This window comes from Helianthus annuus, chromosome 17 (assembly GCF_002127325.2).
Source record: "Helianthus annuus cultivar XRQ/B chromosome 17, HanXRQr2.0-SUNRISE, whole genome shotgun sequence".
NCBI classification, from domain to species: Eukaryota; Viridiplantae; Streptophyta; class Magnoliopsida; order Asterales; family Asteraceae; genus Helianthus; species Helianthus annuus.
In genome coordinates, this window is record NC_035449.2 from 82,008,559 (window position 1) to 82,021,989 (window position 13,431).

A 13,431-nucleotide genomic window follows, 5' to 3' on the forward strand; every position below is an offset into this window, starting at 1 on the left:
TCGGTCATTGGTGGCAGGATAGAGTTGTGATTTTTAGACAAGTGAGGCTTTTATCAGAATTTCTGATAAACCACTTCATCAGAATTTCTGGTGAACGAATCATCAGAAAGTCTGATGATCAGAATTGTCAGAAACCGATGATATTTCATCAGAAATATCATCAGATCCATCAGAAATGACCTTCTCTAATAATCCAAATCAACTCTTGATCAACTTGTGATTCTTTGAAGTAGAAACTTTGCATATCAGTTGTCCTATCTGATTTTCTTCTTCTTGTTGTGATCTTCAGGACTGTTATCTTCTTCAGAGATCCAGTTGATTGAGATTTTCTTCAATACTTACAAATAAAGTTTCCTAACACTTGTAATCACTCTTTTTTCTCACCAATAACTTATTGTGTATCTTGTTACTCACATAATCATGTAAAATCCAAATGTTTCACATAATACCTCTTAACCGTTATATGCATAAAATGTCTTACCCACTCATGCAACTTTAAAAACTTTAGATTTAAATGCAATTTGCGTTTTTAATCATTCTGGCTGGGAGCATGTCGAGTCCTCAAAATTCTTTTTTGACTCCTGAGTCCCGGAGTAATAAAAAGCGCATGCGTCTGAGTCCCTATACTAACCTAGTTCAGTTTTAAGGTTAAATTTTAAAATGTGAGGGGTTAAAAAGGTCTGTTTACAATTAACTATGGGGTAGAAAGGTCAATTGGTATTTATTTAATTCCAACCCCCTGTAAAAAGGCACATGTAAATTACATCTTCTTCCTACGTTGTTTTCTTCTACCTCTAAAGAGTTTACACTAGAATCCTGCGTTGTTTTCTTGTAAGTCACAAGTAAAGTCACATGCAACTTCATGTAAGTTTGCTATAAGAAATGGGTGTCATCCATTTTCATTACAAATTTCCAAGGAAACTCCAAAGAGGCACACCTCCGGCGAATAGCGACGGAACAATTAAGGTTCCTCTTTTTCTCTCTCTTTTTTCGGGGAACGACAGTGACACAATAGGTCCTTTGGTCAACTCGTAGCCCCAGTCAACGCAATCATGATCTCGGTAGTACCAGACCTTATTTTCGACCGACGTGGTGTTGGGGGTAACTTTTATACCTATGCTTTCATGTATTATACGATATACACTTAAAGAATATACCGTGTAGGGCCTTCAAAATACCGTATAGGCTTTTATCCACGATCTCTTGGGTTGACTTGGTTGATCTATGATCTCTTGGGTTGACTTGGTTGATCTAGGAATCGAGGTACAATTATTGATGAAGTTCAAAGTACAATTATAACTATTTTGTGAATTTATTCTGGGTGTTTTTGTTTGTTACATCTTCTTTTGTAGTTGACCATCGTGTCCCTAGTACATACGATGTTAAACCCGAGATAACAATGATACTCAGGTGGACGAGAGATGTCACAGTAACCCCAAAACTATGCGTCCTCGGGTGGCCTCTATAACACTCGTGGATTTTCCATCCGGATTGGACCCGGATGATTCGATATGTAATTAGTATTTAAGTATCTTACTTAATAATCTTTTGATCTGTATTAGGTCATCTAAAATATGTGACTTAATAACTTTTGGTATGTTAACTCTATGACTTGTTTACGTTAATCCTAATGCGATATGTCAATCTTATTTTGGTATGTTTACTATTCGGTATGTTAATCCTAAGGCTATAGGGTGTGGGGATCATGGTTGGGACATGATTTGCCACTTAGGAATATGAATGGAAGGCTACACCACCCCCTTGATTGATCCACCATGGTTTGCATGGATTAAACCATGGCAACCATGGTCCTCCTTTCCATTTTTCAACAAATCATTTCCTTTTTCTTTAGACAAAGATAATAAATAAGAGGCTAATGGTTTGGGTCATGACCACACCCTTAGGATAGTGGTTTTAGATGGTGAATTAGAGGTGAATTACATGGCACTAACATGGAGGGTCATGGTGGTCATGATGGTCATGACCACACCCTATAGCCTAATATCTTGTATCCTTTTGTATTTAGTTTAAGTACATACATCTTAATTTGGTATGTTACGTGCATTTATGTCTATGCCATCCGGATATAAATTAAGTTTTTTTTTTTTTTTTTTGCGAATTAAAGACCCCAGGGACTCGTTTAACTAATCACTGAATAGCATAGGGACTCGATAAAAGACGCATATTTTTAATTAAATGGATAGAATAAAAAAAACACCCTTGTCTACCTACTAAAATTACAAAAATATCTTGATTTAACCAAAAAGTTTAACTGGGTTTGGCCTCAAGGTTAAAACGTGTAAGATTTTGAAATATAAAGTACAAAACTGGCAAAGTTTTGCGCTAAAGGACACCTCCTCCAAAATGTTGTAAACGTAAAGGTCAAAACTTGTAATTTACTCTTTTTTTAAGAAAGATGATATATATGTTATATTTTTTTTAAATAACATACTCATACAAACATCAAGTTATTCATAAGCCTATTTACAAACCAATTCTTAAGTTTTATAAGTTTGCCTAATACTCATTTAATTTAAAATAATAATAATAAAATACTAATAAAATAATATCCAATGTTTCTTTGGGCGACAATTGGAAAAGTGGGATTGTGGGATATTGAAACGACGCACAATGACATGTATATCGACCCCCAGCGCTTGAACAATTGAAATTCCGACACCACCCTTGAAATTCTAGCAACAAGCAAGAGCCCACCACATGAAACCACTGCAGCGGCGACCCTGTTTTGCCTGATCGCAGAATTCCGACTCAGCGACTCGTAGAATTCCGACTCGGGACGGCACTGATCAGGTATGATTGTTGATTAGTTAGGTGTTAATTGTCGATTATTCCTATAATTAGCATTAACAAGTGTCGATTATTTGCGTGTTATTTAACGTTAATTGTCAATTAGTTATTTAGTTTTGTGTTATTTGGCGTTAAGTGTTGATAATTTGAGTGTTATTTGGCATTATTTGTCGATTGTACGTCAATAATTTGTTAGAAATTTGTTTATTGAATACTGTTATTTTATCAACGGTTGTATAAAAAATATTTACATAATATATTTCGTTAAGGCTTTAGGAGCCTATTTTTTCGAGCTCGGATAGGGAATTCTCAGGACAAACACTAGGTAGAAAAATAAAGCAATGAAAAGAAATTGTGTGTATTTAGTGATCTTACCCATATCTTTTATTTTGAATCTTACTATTCTCATATCCGTAAATTTTATTTTTAGATCCAATTTACTCTATCTTTCTATATATATTTATGTATATATAATGAGATAGAGAGTATTAACTCCTTTTTTTTCTATGAACACCACATGTTTATCCATAACAAAATGATATCCATGAAGTCTCACAAAGTGGATTTTTTTTTTGGTAATCAAAGTAATGCTTCTTTCAAAAACATACTCACGAGTAATGCTACACTCAAAAAAATTTCACAAATAATGCAAAAGCCATTGTGAATGGCGATTTTTTTTCTTTCTTGTAGCCTTTTCAGAATTATGCAGGGAAGGGAATGATCTGACTTTGCAGGAGACATTTCAATGGACAAGGTACGATCTCCATTATAATGGCGAAAAGTAAATTCTTTGCACAAAAAGCCACTATTAATGGTGAAAAGTTAATAGTTCTGCACACACAGCCAATTCTAATGGTGAAAATTTAAAAGGTCTGCACCGATTCCTTTAAATTCTGCCAAGATTGCCATTTATAATGGCGAAAAGTATAATTATGCACATATAGCCATTGATAATGGCGAAAATTTAAAAGTTCTGCACATGTTACCATTGATAATGGCGATTTCTTGCTGAAAAGCCTGCACCCTGCACAATATGCCATTGTTATAGGGTGTTTATAGGGTATGGAAGATTATTTGAATATTGAGAAGTCGGGTGAAATGAACCCGAAGCATTCGCCCAAGGTGTTGCAGAAATGGAGGGACATGTGTGATCGTGTTAAGAACCCGAAGCGACTGTTTCATTTAACCGCAAACGACCAGAAGCACCACGAGGCTGCTGCAATGCCCTCAACAAATCAGGTCAGCTAGTACTCTTGTTTCTACTTTAACTGATTTCTCCTTGATATATTACTTAATTACCGTTTTGTGGAATTACTAATCATGTTCAGAAGTTGAGGGTTGTGGTCTTGGTGTCAAAGGTGGCATTTCGTCATCTCAGTGGTGAGTTTAATCTTAATATATATATTATATCATTTCCTTCATCATGTAATGTTATTCTTATGAACATTATGATCATACATGCAGGTGTAGAAGCTAGCAGCAGCCACATGATGGTACCAGAGGAATTCAAGGCAAGTGGTTTTAGTATCAGTGCTAATGATGCAGGCTCCATTGTTGAGGGCCATAACCCCGAAAAGCTAACACTTCATGGTGGGATTGAAGGTCTTGCTGCCAAGCTCAAGACGTGTACCACTATTGAGATTGCAATAGATGATAAAGAGTTGACTTGCAATGGAAGATAAAATCGCCATTAACAACGCCGAATTGTACCTGGGCCAATGACTGGGGTCTGAATATTCCCTGCATAAAGCTGAGAAGGCTACAACAAACAAAAAAGTCCCTATTCACAATTTTTTTTGAACGGTGAACTTCATTAAAACGGCTAGTCCTCAAAACGAGGACCGCCAAAAAAAAAACGATAACAACATATAGAATGGGAAAACAGCCCAATCCTTCCACATAATAGAGTTAAACCTAGATCGATTCTTAAGCCATAAAAAAGAAAGGGATTTAACTAAAGCCACAACATCGGCTACCTTAGGCGTAGTGTTGTCGAAGACCTTTTTATTTCTAGCATTCCAAATCGCCCAACATGTCGTCATTACAACCCCCTTATAACTTTCTTCGCCCACTTTTGCACATTCTTGTAAAACTTGAGCAAATCTTTAATGTCAACAATCATAACATAGTCGAGTTTACACCATTTCCCTATTCACAATGGTTTTGCATCATTTATGATATATCTTTGTATATAACATTAATTGTGATTATGTTTTTCAAAGAAGAATTACTTTGGTAAAAACAAAATGCAGAGTTTATAGATTTCAGAAGTAGATTTTAACAAAAAGTTATAAGATTGTATTATGTTTTTATTTTACATTTTGTTTTATCACAACGATCTCACTCAACAACAAAATACAACACTCAACAAACCCTTTAACCAGAACCACCTACACCCATTCAAAGTTCCGACTTCGTCTCTGCCGCAGCCAACCGCTCCGGTTCTCCACCACCAATACTCACCACCTTCGATCCTTTGATACGATCCGGCGCCAACTTCCCGATCGAAACAGTCAACACTCCATCCTCAAGCTTAGCATTCACCTTATCCAAGTCAACATTCTCCGGCAACCTAAACTGTCTCCAAAACTTCCCATACGACCGTTCGCACCGGTGCCAGTGATCACCACTATCTCTTTCCTCCTTCTCTCTCTTCCTTTCCCCACTAACCCTCAAAACCCTATTCTCCTCAACCTCAATCTTCAACTCTTCTTTCTTCATTCCAGGAACATCCATTGTGATCACATGACCGTCACTTGTCTCCTTCCAGTCGACCCTAGCCGGCGACACGATAACTTCGTCGTCGCGTTCGATCCCGAATGGGATCTGCTCTAGTTCCTTAAAGGGATTGGTAAATATGTCAGACCGCATGAGATCGGATAGCAAACTGGTACCCATTGGGTCGGGATGATGGTCGAGTAAAGATAGCAAAGACCCGGAACATTGTCCGGAAAAGAAGAGAAACAAAAATGCTGGTAGTAGATGTAAGATTAAATATTGTTATGTTTAATATTTAATCTATAGCCATCTTAATCATTTACATTATAGAGATCAAAATATATTAGAACCTATTATTTAATTAGTTGGTAATTGTTGATGGACCATATTACCCTTAGTAACTAATTAGGTTTCCTCCTGGGTGCTTATATAAGGAGAATAAGGTGGAGGTTTAAGGGTTACTCAGTTTCACAATTCACACCCCATTAGATCATAACATCATTAGTTTCGGCCTCCTCTCCAAGCCGATATCCCTTTTCGGTTTTCTTAGCACCATCATCAGTTAGCATCCTAAGGAGGAACCAAATCAAGATGACAGGCATGTCGAACTCTCTCACAGGATTCTCCTCTGCACTATCTGCTGTGACAGGTATGATTATATTGTTTTCCTTTATGCATAAACAGAACTAACATGTGGTATCAGAGCATATGTTGATTAGTCAGTTCTGTTTTCGTATCCATAATTCTGGGATTGAAACTTGGAAAACGGAATTTTTTGAAACCATATGAACTTGACAGCCGGTTTCGAGTCATAAGAATCGACTCGAAATCATGATTTTCGATGAAAGGATTAATTGTTTGTTCACCGAATTAACTGGATCATGTTTTAGCCGAAATCTGTTTAGTAAAATTATTAAAAATTCAGGTTTTGGGTTCCAGAATTTTATTTTTTATGATTAGGGTTCATCATGTTCATGTGAAAATTCGAATATTCTGTTATGTTTTGGAATATGATTTGGATTATTAAGTGTTTTTCCTGATTTTGATCTAATTTTGTCCTCTAATTTTTTACAAAAACTGTTAAAAGATAAAGAGATTGAAATTTCGAAATCAGTTAACAGAATTAGATCAGCTTAAACAGGAAAGGATATCTTTTAATCCCTTAGATTTCGAATTTTCGGTTATGATATCACAATTACAGCTGTTAACGAGGTTGCTACTCGCAACCATGAGGTTGCTACTCGCAACCACGAGGTTGCTACTCGAGACCACGAGGTTGCTACTCGCAACCATAATGTCATTAGTCGAGACCATGAGGTTGCTACTCGCAACCATAACGTCATGACTCGCAACCATGAGGTTGCTACTCGCAACCATAACGTCATTAGTCGCAATCATGAGGTTGCTACTCGCAACCAGAATGTCATCACTCGCAACCATGAGGTTACGACTCGCAACCATAACGTGATTAGTCGAAACCGTAGTTGCGACTCGCAACCATAACGTGACTAGTCGAAACCGTAGTTGCGACTCGCAACCATAACGTCATTAGTTCGATCCGCGCTAACGGGTGGTTTGCTATTAAATGAATGGTTTTGTAATTTACTTAGTTAATTAATCAGAATCAGATAATGTTTTACAAAACCAGAAATAGCTTAACTTGAATGAGCTTTTGATATATCATTTCTGGCCAAAGCTGACTTGATACATCTACTTATCATTCAAGTATTACGAAAGCTATGCTAAGTGTGCATCATAAGCATGAATGTTTTAATATCTGGCCAAAGCTGATTTAATTCTTTCATAGATGGCATACTTAGCAAGTGCATAACTAAAGTGATTGTTTCAATTTCTGGCCAAAGCTGATTTGTTACAACCACTTTGCACATATGCTTAAATGATTACACTTCTGGCCAAAGCTGTTTTGTTTTCGTTTAAGTAGAATTTTTAGTTAAGTCTATTATTTTGATGTTAGTAATAGACATTATCACAGCTTCATTATGTAAAATGGTCATTATTTTGCCTGCCTTAGTTTAACGTGCCCATAGATCACATTAGAATTTCTTCCTTAGTATCATAACTTGCTCATCTTATTTCCACTATCAGCACCCAACTGCGGGATTCCACCTTTAACTGGTGATAACTTTGCTGCATGGAAGGATGCTCTCATGCTTACTCTCGGATTGCTTGATTTCGATTATGCTCTAAGAGAGAAAAAGCCAGCGGACCTTACCACTCAAAGCACTGCTGCTGAGCAGTTAACTCATGAAAAGTGGACTAGGTGTAACCGCATGTCTCTCATGTTTATGAAGCAATCCATAAGCAATGCAATCAGGGGAGCTATTCCTGATTCTGAAGATGCTAAAACCTACTTGGAACATGTGGAGGCTCAGTTCAAAGGGACGTCTAAGGCGCACGCTAGTACTCTTATTCTCAAGCTTGTGACAACTAAGTATGATGGGAGGAGCGGCATTCGCGAGCACATCATGATGATGAACGACATGGCCAATAAGCTGAAGGGGCTGGAAATGGAAATCAGTGATGGTTTCCTTGTTCATTTCATCATTACTTCGTTTCCTTCTTCTTTTGAAGCATTCAAGATCAACTACAACACTCAGAAGGAAAAATGGACGATGAGTGAGCTGGTCGCCATGTGCGTACAGGAGGAGGAGCGTATGAGGATGGATCGCCATACTGATGTTGCCAATTTCACTACCTCCAATCCTAAGAAAAGGAAGCACAATTATCAGAGGAAGGATGCTTCTAAAGTCCATAAGTCTAATCCTAACACTAATGCAAGTGCACCTTCCAGCTCTAAGAACTCCTTAGGCAGTATCCGCTGCAAGTTCTGTAAAAAGACAGGACACATGCAGAAGGAATGCCCTGACTTTAAGGAGTGGCTGGCTAAGAAAGGTAACGATTATTTTATGATACTTGAGTCCTATAATTTAAGTGTTCCTGCTAATTCTTGGTGGTTTGATTCTGGTTCTATGGTTCATGTTACCAATTCTACTCAGGGATTCCTTTCAATCCGGAAGCTGGAAAGAAACCAAAGAACGCTTAAGGTTGGGGATGATCGAGAATTAGAAGTGAAGGCCATTGGAACATTACAATTAGTTATGAAAACTGGTTTATGTATTAAACTTTATGATACCTTATATGTTCCTGAGGTAACTCGGAACCTTGTATCAGGACCAAAGTTAGACATGGACGGTTTTATTGTTTCCCATGGTCATCGCCAACTCTCTATCCATTATGATTCTGTTCTTTATGGTACTGGTGTTCTGGATGGAGGTCTCTATAGATTAGAACTAGATGATGGCTTTTCCAAATCTTTGTTGTCATATAACATTAATGAATCACTCACAAAGATGGAAGAGAAACGAGACTTAGAGACTTCATCCATGTTGTGGCATCAGCGTTTAGGCCACATTTCAAAAGAACGATTAAATCGTCTTGTGAAGGATGAAGTCTTACCTTCTCTCGATTTCTCTGACTTTGGAACATGTGTCAAATGTCTTAAAGGTAAAATGACATTAGCGAATAAGAAAGGTGCCACTAGGAGTTCTAATTTATTAGAACTCATTCACACTGACATTAGTGGTCCCTACCAAATCGCTGGCATAACAGGACATACTTCATTTATCACTTTTATTGATGATTATTCTCGTTACATGTACTTGTATCTCATTAAGGAGAAATCTGAATCTCTAACAACTTTTAAAGATTATAAGGCTGAAGTAGAAAAGCAATTAGATCGTCAGATTAAAGTTGTGAGATCAGATAGAGGCGGTGAGTATTATGGAAGACATACTGATGTGGGTCAAGCTCCTGGTCCATTTTATGAGTTTTGTAAGGACCAGGGGATTGTGAACCAATACACCATGCCTGGTACACCTCAGCAGAACGGTGTCGCTGAAAGAAGAAACCGTACCCTTATGAACATGGTGCGCAGTATGTTAGCCAACACTAACTTACCATTATTCCTCTGGACTGAAGCGTTAAAAGCAGCTGTTCATATACTCAATAGAGTTCCTTCTAAGTCTGTCCCTAAAACTCCTTATGAACTTTGGACAGGAAGGAAACCGAGTCTTAAATATATGAAAGTATGGGGCTGCATTGCTGAAGCAAAACTTTACAATCCTTTCCTAAGGAAACTTGACCCTAAGACAGTTACCTGTTTCTTTATCGGGTACCCTGAGAACTCTAAGGGTTATCGTTTCTATTGTCCTTCCCATGTCACCCGTATTGTTGAAACCAAGCGTGCCGCGTTCCTGGAGGATTTCAAGGTCAGTGGGAGCAGTACCAACCCTTACGAAGAATTGCAAGAAGTACAAGACGCGGGGGGGAGAGACTCGTCGCTTACCATTACTCCGATTACTCCTCTTGTACCCAATGCAACTATTGTTCCTGAAGCTACTGCACCAACTCCAAATTCACCTCTACAATCAGAACCAATTATACCTCATGACGAAGGCACATCAAACGCTCAAAACCAAGACAACGCTGAACCCGATAATCCACTCAGGAGGTCATCCAGGCAAAGAAGGCCTCCTAATTGGGATGATTATGTTACCTACCTGACTGAAATGGATCCCGGAAAGCTCAATGATCCTATCTCTTACAATGAAGCCATTAGCAGTGATCAGTCTTCTGAATGGAATAAAGCAATGATTGATGAGCTTGATTCCATGAAGAAAAATGACGTTTGGGATTTGGTAGAATTACCCAACGGAGTCAAACCCGTAGGATGCAAATGGGTGTTCAAAACAAAACTGGATCCGAATGGTAACGTTGAACGCTACAAAGCGAGATTGGTTGCAAAGGGCTACACTCAGAAAGAGGGAATTGATTATCAAGAGACGTTTTCACCTGTCTCTCGTAAAGATTCATTAAGGATCGTCATGGCCCTAGTAGCTCATTTCGATTTAGAGCTGCATCAGATGGACGTTAAAACCGCTTTCCTTAACGGAGATTTGGACGAAGATGTTTACATGAAGCAGCCTGAAGGCTTTGAGCCTGAAGGTCAGGAGCATCTAGTCTGTAAGCTGAAGAAATCCATTTACGGGTTAAAACAAGCATCACGTCAGTGGTACCTCAAGTTTGATGAAGTCATGAAGAAGCAAGGTTTTATGAAGAATCAAGTGGATCAATGCACCTACCTCAAGATGAGTGGGAGCAACTTTACTATACTTGTCCTTTACGTTGACGACATTCTATTGGCAAGTAATAGTTTAGACATGTTGCATGAGTCGAAGCGGTTACTCTCGCATAACTTCGACATGAAGGATCTCGGAGATGCGTCTTACGTCATTGGCATCGAAATTCACCGAGATAGAAACAAAGGGATCTTAGGATTATCCCAAAGGGCCTACATAGATCGTGTCCTTACACGGTATAACATGCAACAGTGCAAACCCTCCGTCGCTCCAGTAGTTAAGGGAGATGTTTTCGGTTCGTTTCAGTGTCCGACAACAGAGGTTGAGAAGGAGCAAATGAGCCAGATACCTTATGCATCAGTAGTCGGGAGCTTGATGTATGCTCAAGTCTGTACTCGTCCAGATATCGCTTATATTGCTGGAATGCTAGGCCGTTATCAGACTAATCCTGGTCTAGATCATTGGAAAGCAGCTAAGAAGGTACTTCGATATCTGCAAGGGACGAAAGACTATAAGCTGACTTATAGAAGAAGTGATCATTTAGAAGTGGTGGGCTATTCTGATTCTGACTTTGCCAAATGCAAAGATGACAAGAAATCCACTTCGGGCTATATCTTTATGTTAGCAGGCGGCCCTATCTCTTGGAAGAGTCATAAGCAACAGTTGACCACAACTTCCACAATGATGGCAGAGTACATTGCTGTCTATAACGCAACCTGTCATGGAATGTTGATTAGAAACCTGGTCACTGGACTCAAAATCGTTAATTCCATTTCTAGACCATTGAAGCTTTACTGTGATAATTCAGCTGCCGTTAGTTTCTCGAACAGTAACAGTTCGACTGGAGCTGGTTTATATCTCGATACGAAATATCTATTTGTACGTGAACGAGTTGAGGAAAATAATCTTTGTATCGAGTATATTAGTACTAAGGATATGCTTGCGGATCCGATGACTAAAGGTCTCCCTCCTAAGGTTTACGAAGAACATGTTCGGAATATGGGATTATGTAAAGACCTTATTTGAGCATATTGTACTAGCTTATGTTTTATGTTTAATGAAATTTCCTCAAGTTTGATTTTGTATGTCTGTTAGAATATGTTCAACCGGTATAATGGCATATAGACAAATAAAAGTTACAAATCAAACAAAGGGCTTATGCGTATTTTGATCATAACGACTAGGTTTTAAATTAAGGCTATAGTATGATTAATGGGGGTCCTGAGTCGCATAATGATTCAACGGCTGTATTTCTCTGCTATAGTACTTGTTTAAGGCTAAAATGAGTGTTAACTCCTGATCAGGCTTAGCTAATACTCATAGTAAATGATTACTCGGCTAAGTGGGAGAATGTAAGATTAAATATTGTTATGTTTAATATTTAATCTATAGCCATCTTAATCATTTACATTATAGAGATCAAAATATATTAGAACCTATTATTTAATTAGTTGGTAATTGTTGATGGACCATATTACCCTTAGTAACTAATTAGGTTTCCTCCTGGGTGCTTATATAAGGAGAATAAGGTGGAGGTTTAAGGGTTACTCAGTTTCACAATTCACACCCCATTAGATCATAACATCATTAGTTTCGGCCTCCTCTCCAAGCCGATATCCCTTTTCGGTTTTCTTAGCACCATCATCAGTTAGCATCCTAAGGAGGAACCAAATCAAGATGACAGGCATGTCGAACTCTCTCACAGGATTCTCCTCTGCACTATCTGCTGTGACAGGTATGATTATATTGTTTTCCTTTATGCATAAACAGAACTGAACCAACAGTAGAATAGCTCTCATGGAACAGGATGAAATCAGTTAATGCTGGTAATTGTGTTGGTTAGTTTGTTTCGATTGTTTCAATGGTTGCTTGTGTTGTGTTGTGACGGATTAGCAGAGTTTCGTGGTTATATATAGGTGGAGATGGATCAGTTTCAGGTTGTTCGGGAAGAATTTCTTGAAGGTTCGTAGGGACTGGAAAAACAAGAAAGAGGTAGAAGGTTCTGTATGTATGTACGTGAACATTCTAGGGTGGCTCTCGAATTCTAAAAGAGTGTGCCTATTGGCACACTAAAGTGCCTATTGGCACACCAAACCCTAGCAAAATTTAGGGTTTATCTACGCTGCGTATTGGTCAATACGCAGCGTATTGGGTTAACCATATACGCTGCGTATTGACCAATACGCAGCGTAGATAAACCCTAGATCTCAGTGCCTGATAACCAATCATTGCACAGAAAACAAGGTTTGTCTATGACGCGTATTGATCAATACGCATCCTATTCACTAACTGAGTTAGAGAACTCAGTTAGTCCAGTTAAGTCCCAAAAACAATAAAAAGGGGGGTTCCTCTTTAAGGAACCGGCCCCTAACCGGTTTCGAACTCACGACCTCTCGTATACAAAGCAACGCACTAACAACTCGGCCGGGAATGCCACATCCGTTTATTCATGGAAACAATTACAATTTATGCTCGATTTCGCATCCTTCCATTTATGCTCTATAATTATTATTACACTTTGGTCCCTGAAGTTTCAAATTTTACAAAAATAGTCCCTGAGGTTTCGAAAATAGACAAAAATAGTCCCTGAAGTTTCAAAAATGGCAAAAATGGTCCCTGAAGTTTCGAAAATTGACAAAAATGGTCCCTGAAGTTTTGAAAATTGACAAAAATGGTCCCTGAAGTTTCGAAAATTGACAAAAAGGTCCCTAAAGTTTCGAAAATTGACAAAAATGGTCCCTGAAGT

The 13,431-nt window shown here is 38.3% G+C and overlaps 2 protein-coding genes across 3 annotated transcripts; one reads left to right on the top strand and one right to left on the bottom strand.

Annotated features, from left to right (window-relative positions):
* The first annotated feature begins 2,621 nt into the window (after window positions 1-2,621).
* On the top strand, window positions 2,622-5,068 carry LOC110924144 (putative calcium-transporting ATPase 7, plasma membrane-type). 2 transcript variants are annotated; one of them, XM_035986883.1, is made up of 4 exons: window positions 2,622-3,562; window positions 3,857-4,047; window positions 4,137-4,188; window positions 4,273-5,068. In XM_035986883.1, the coding sequence occupies exons 2-4, from the start codon at window positions 3,871-3,873 to the stop codon at window positions 4,488-4,490; spliced, it is 447 nt and encodes a 148-aa protein (XP_035842776.1). In that variant the 5' UTR covers window positions 2,622-3,562; window positions 3,857-3,870; the 3' UTR covers window positions 4,491-5,068. The 2 variants fall into 2 exon arrangements, with proteins under 2 accessions (XP_035842776.1, XP_022023872.1); XM_022168180.2 differs by having other exon boundaries at window positions 2,622-4,047.
* A 2-nt stretch (window positions 5,069-5,070) lies between these two features.
* On the bottom strand, window positions 5,071-12,670 carry LOC110924143 (22.0 kDa class IV heat shock protein-like). The gene is made up of 2 exons (XM_022168179.2): window positions 12,473-12,670; window positions 5,071-5,790 (listed from the first exon to the last, which is right to left on the bottom strand). The coding sequence occupies exons 1-2, from the start codon at window positions 12,482-12,484 to the stop codon at window positions 5,209-5,211; spliced, it is 594 nt and encodes a 197-aa protein (XP_022023871.1). The 5' UTR covers window positions 12,485-12,670; the 3' UTR covers window positions 5,071-5,208.
* Between the last annotated feature and the right edge of the window lie 761 nt (window positions 12,671-13,431).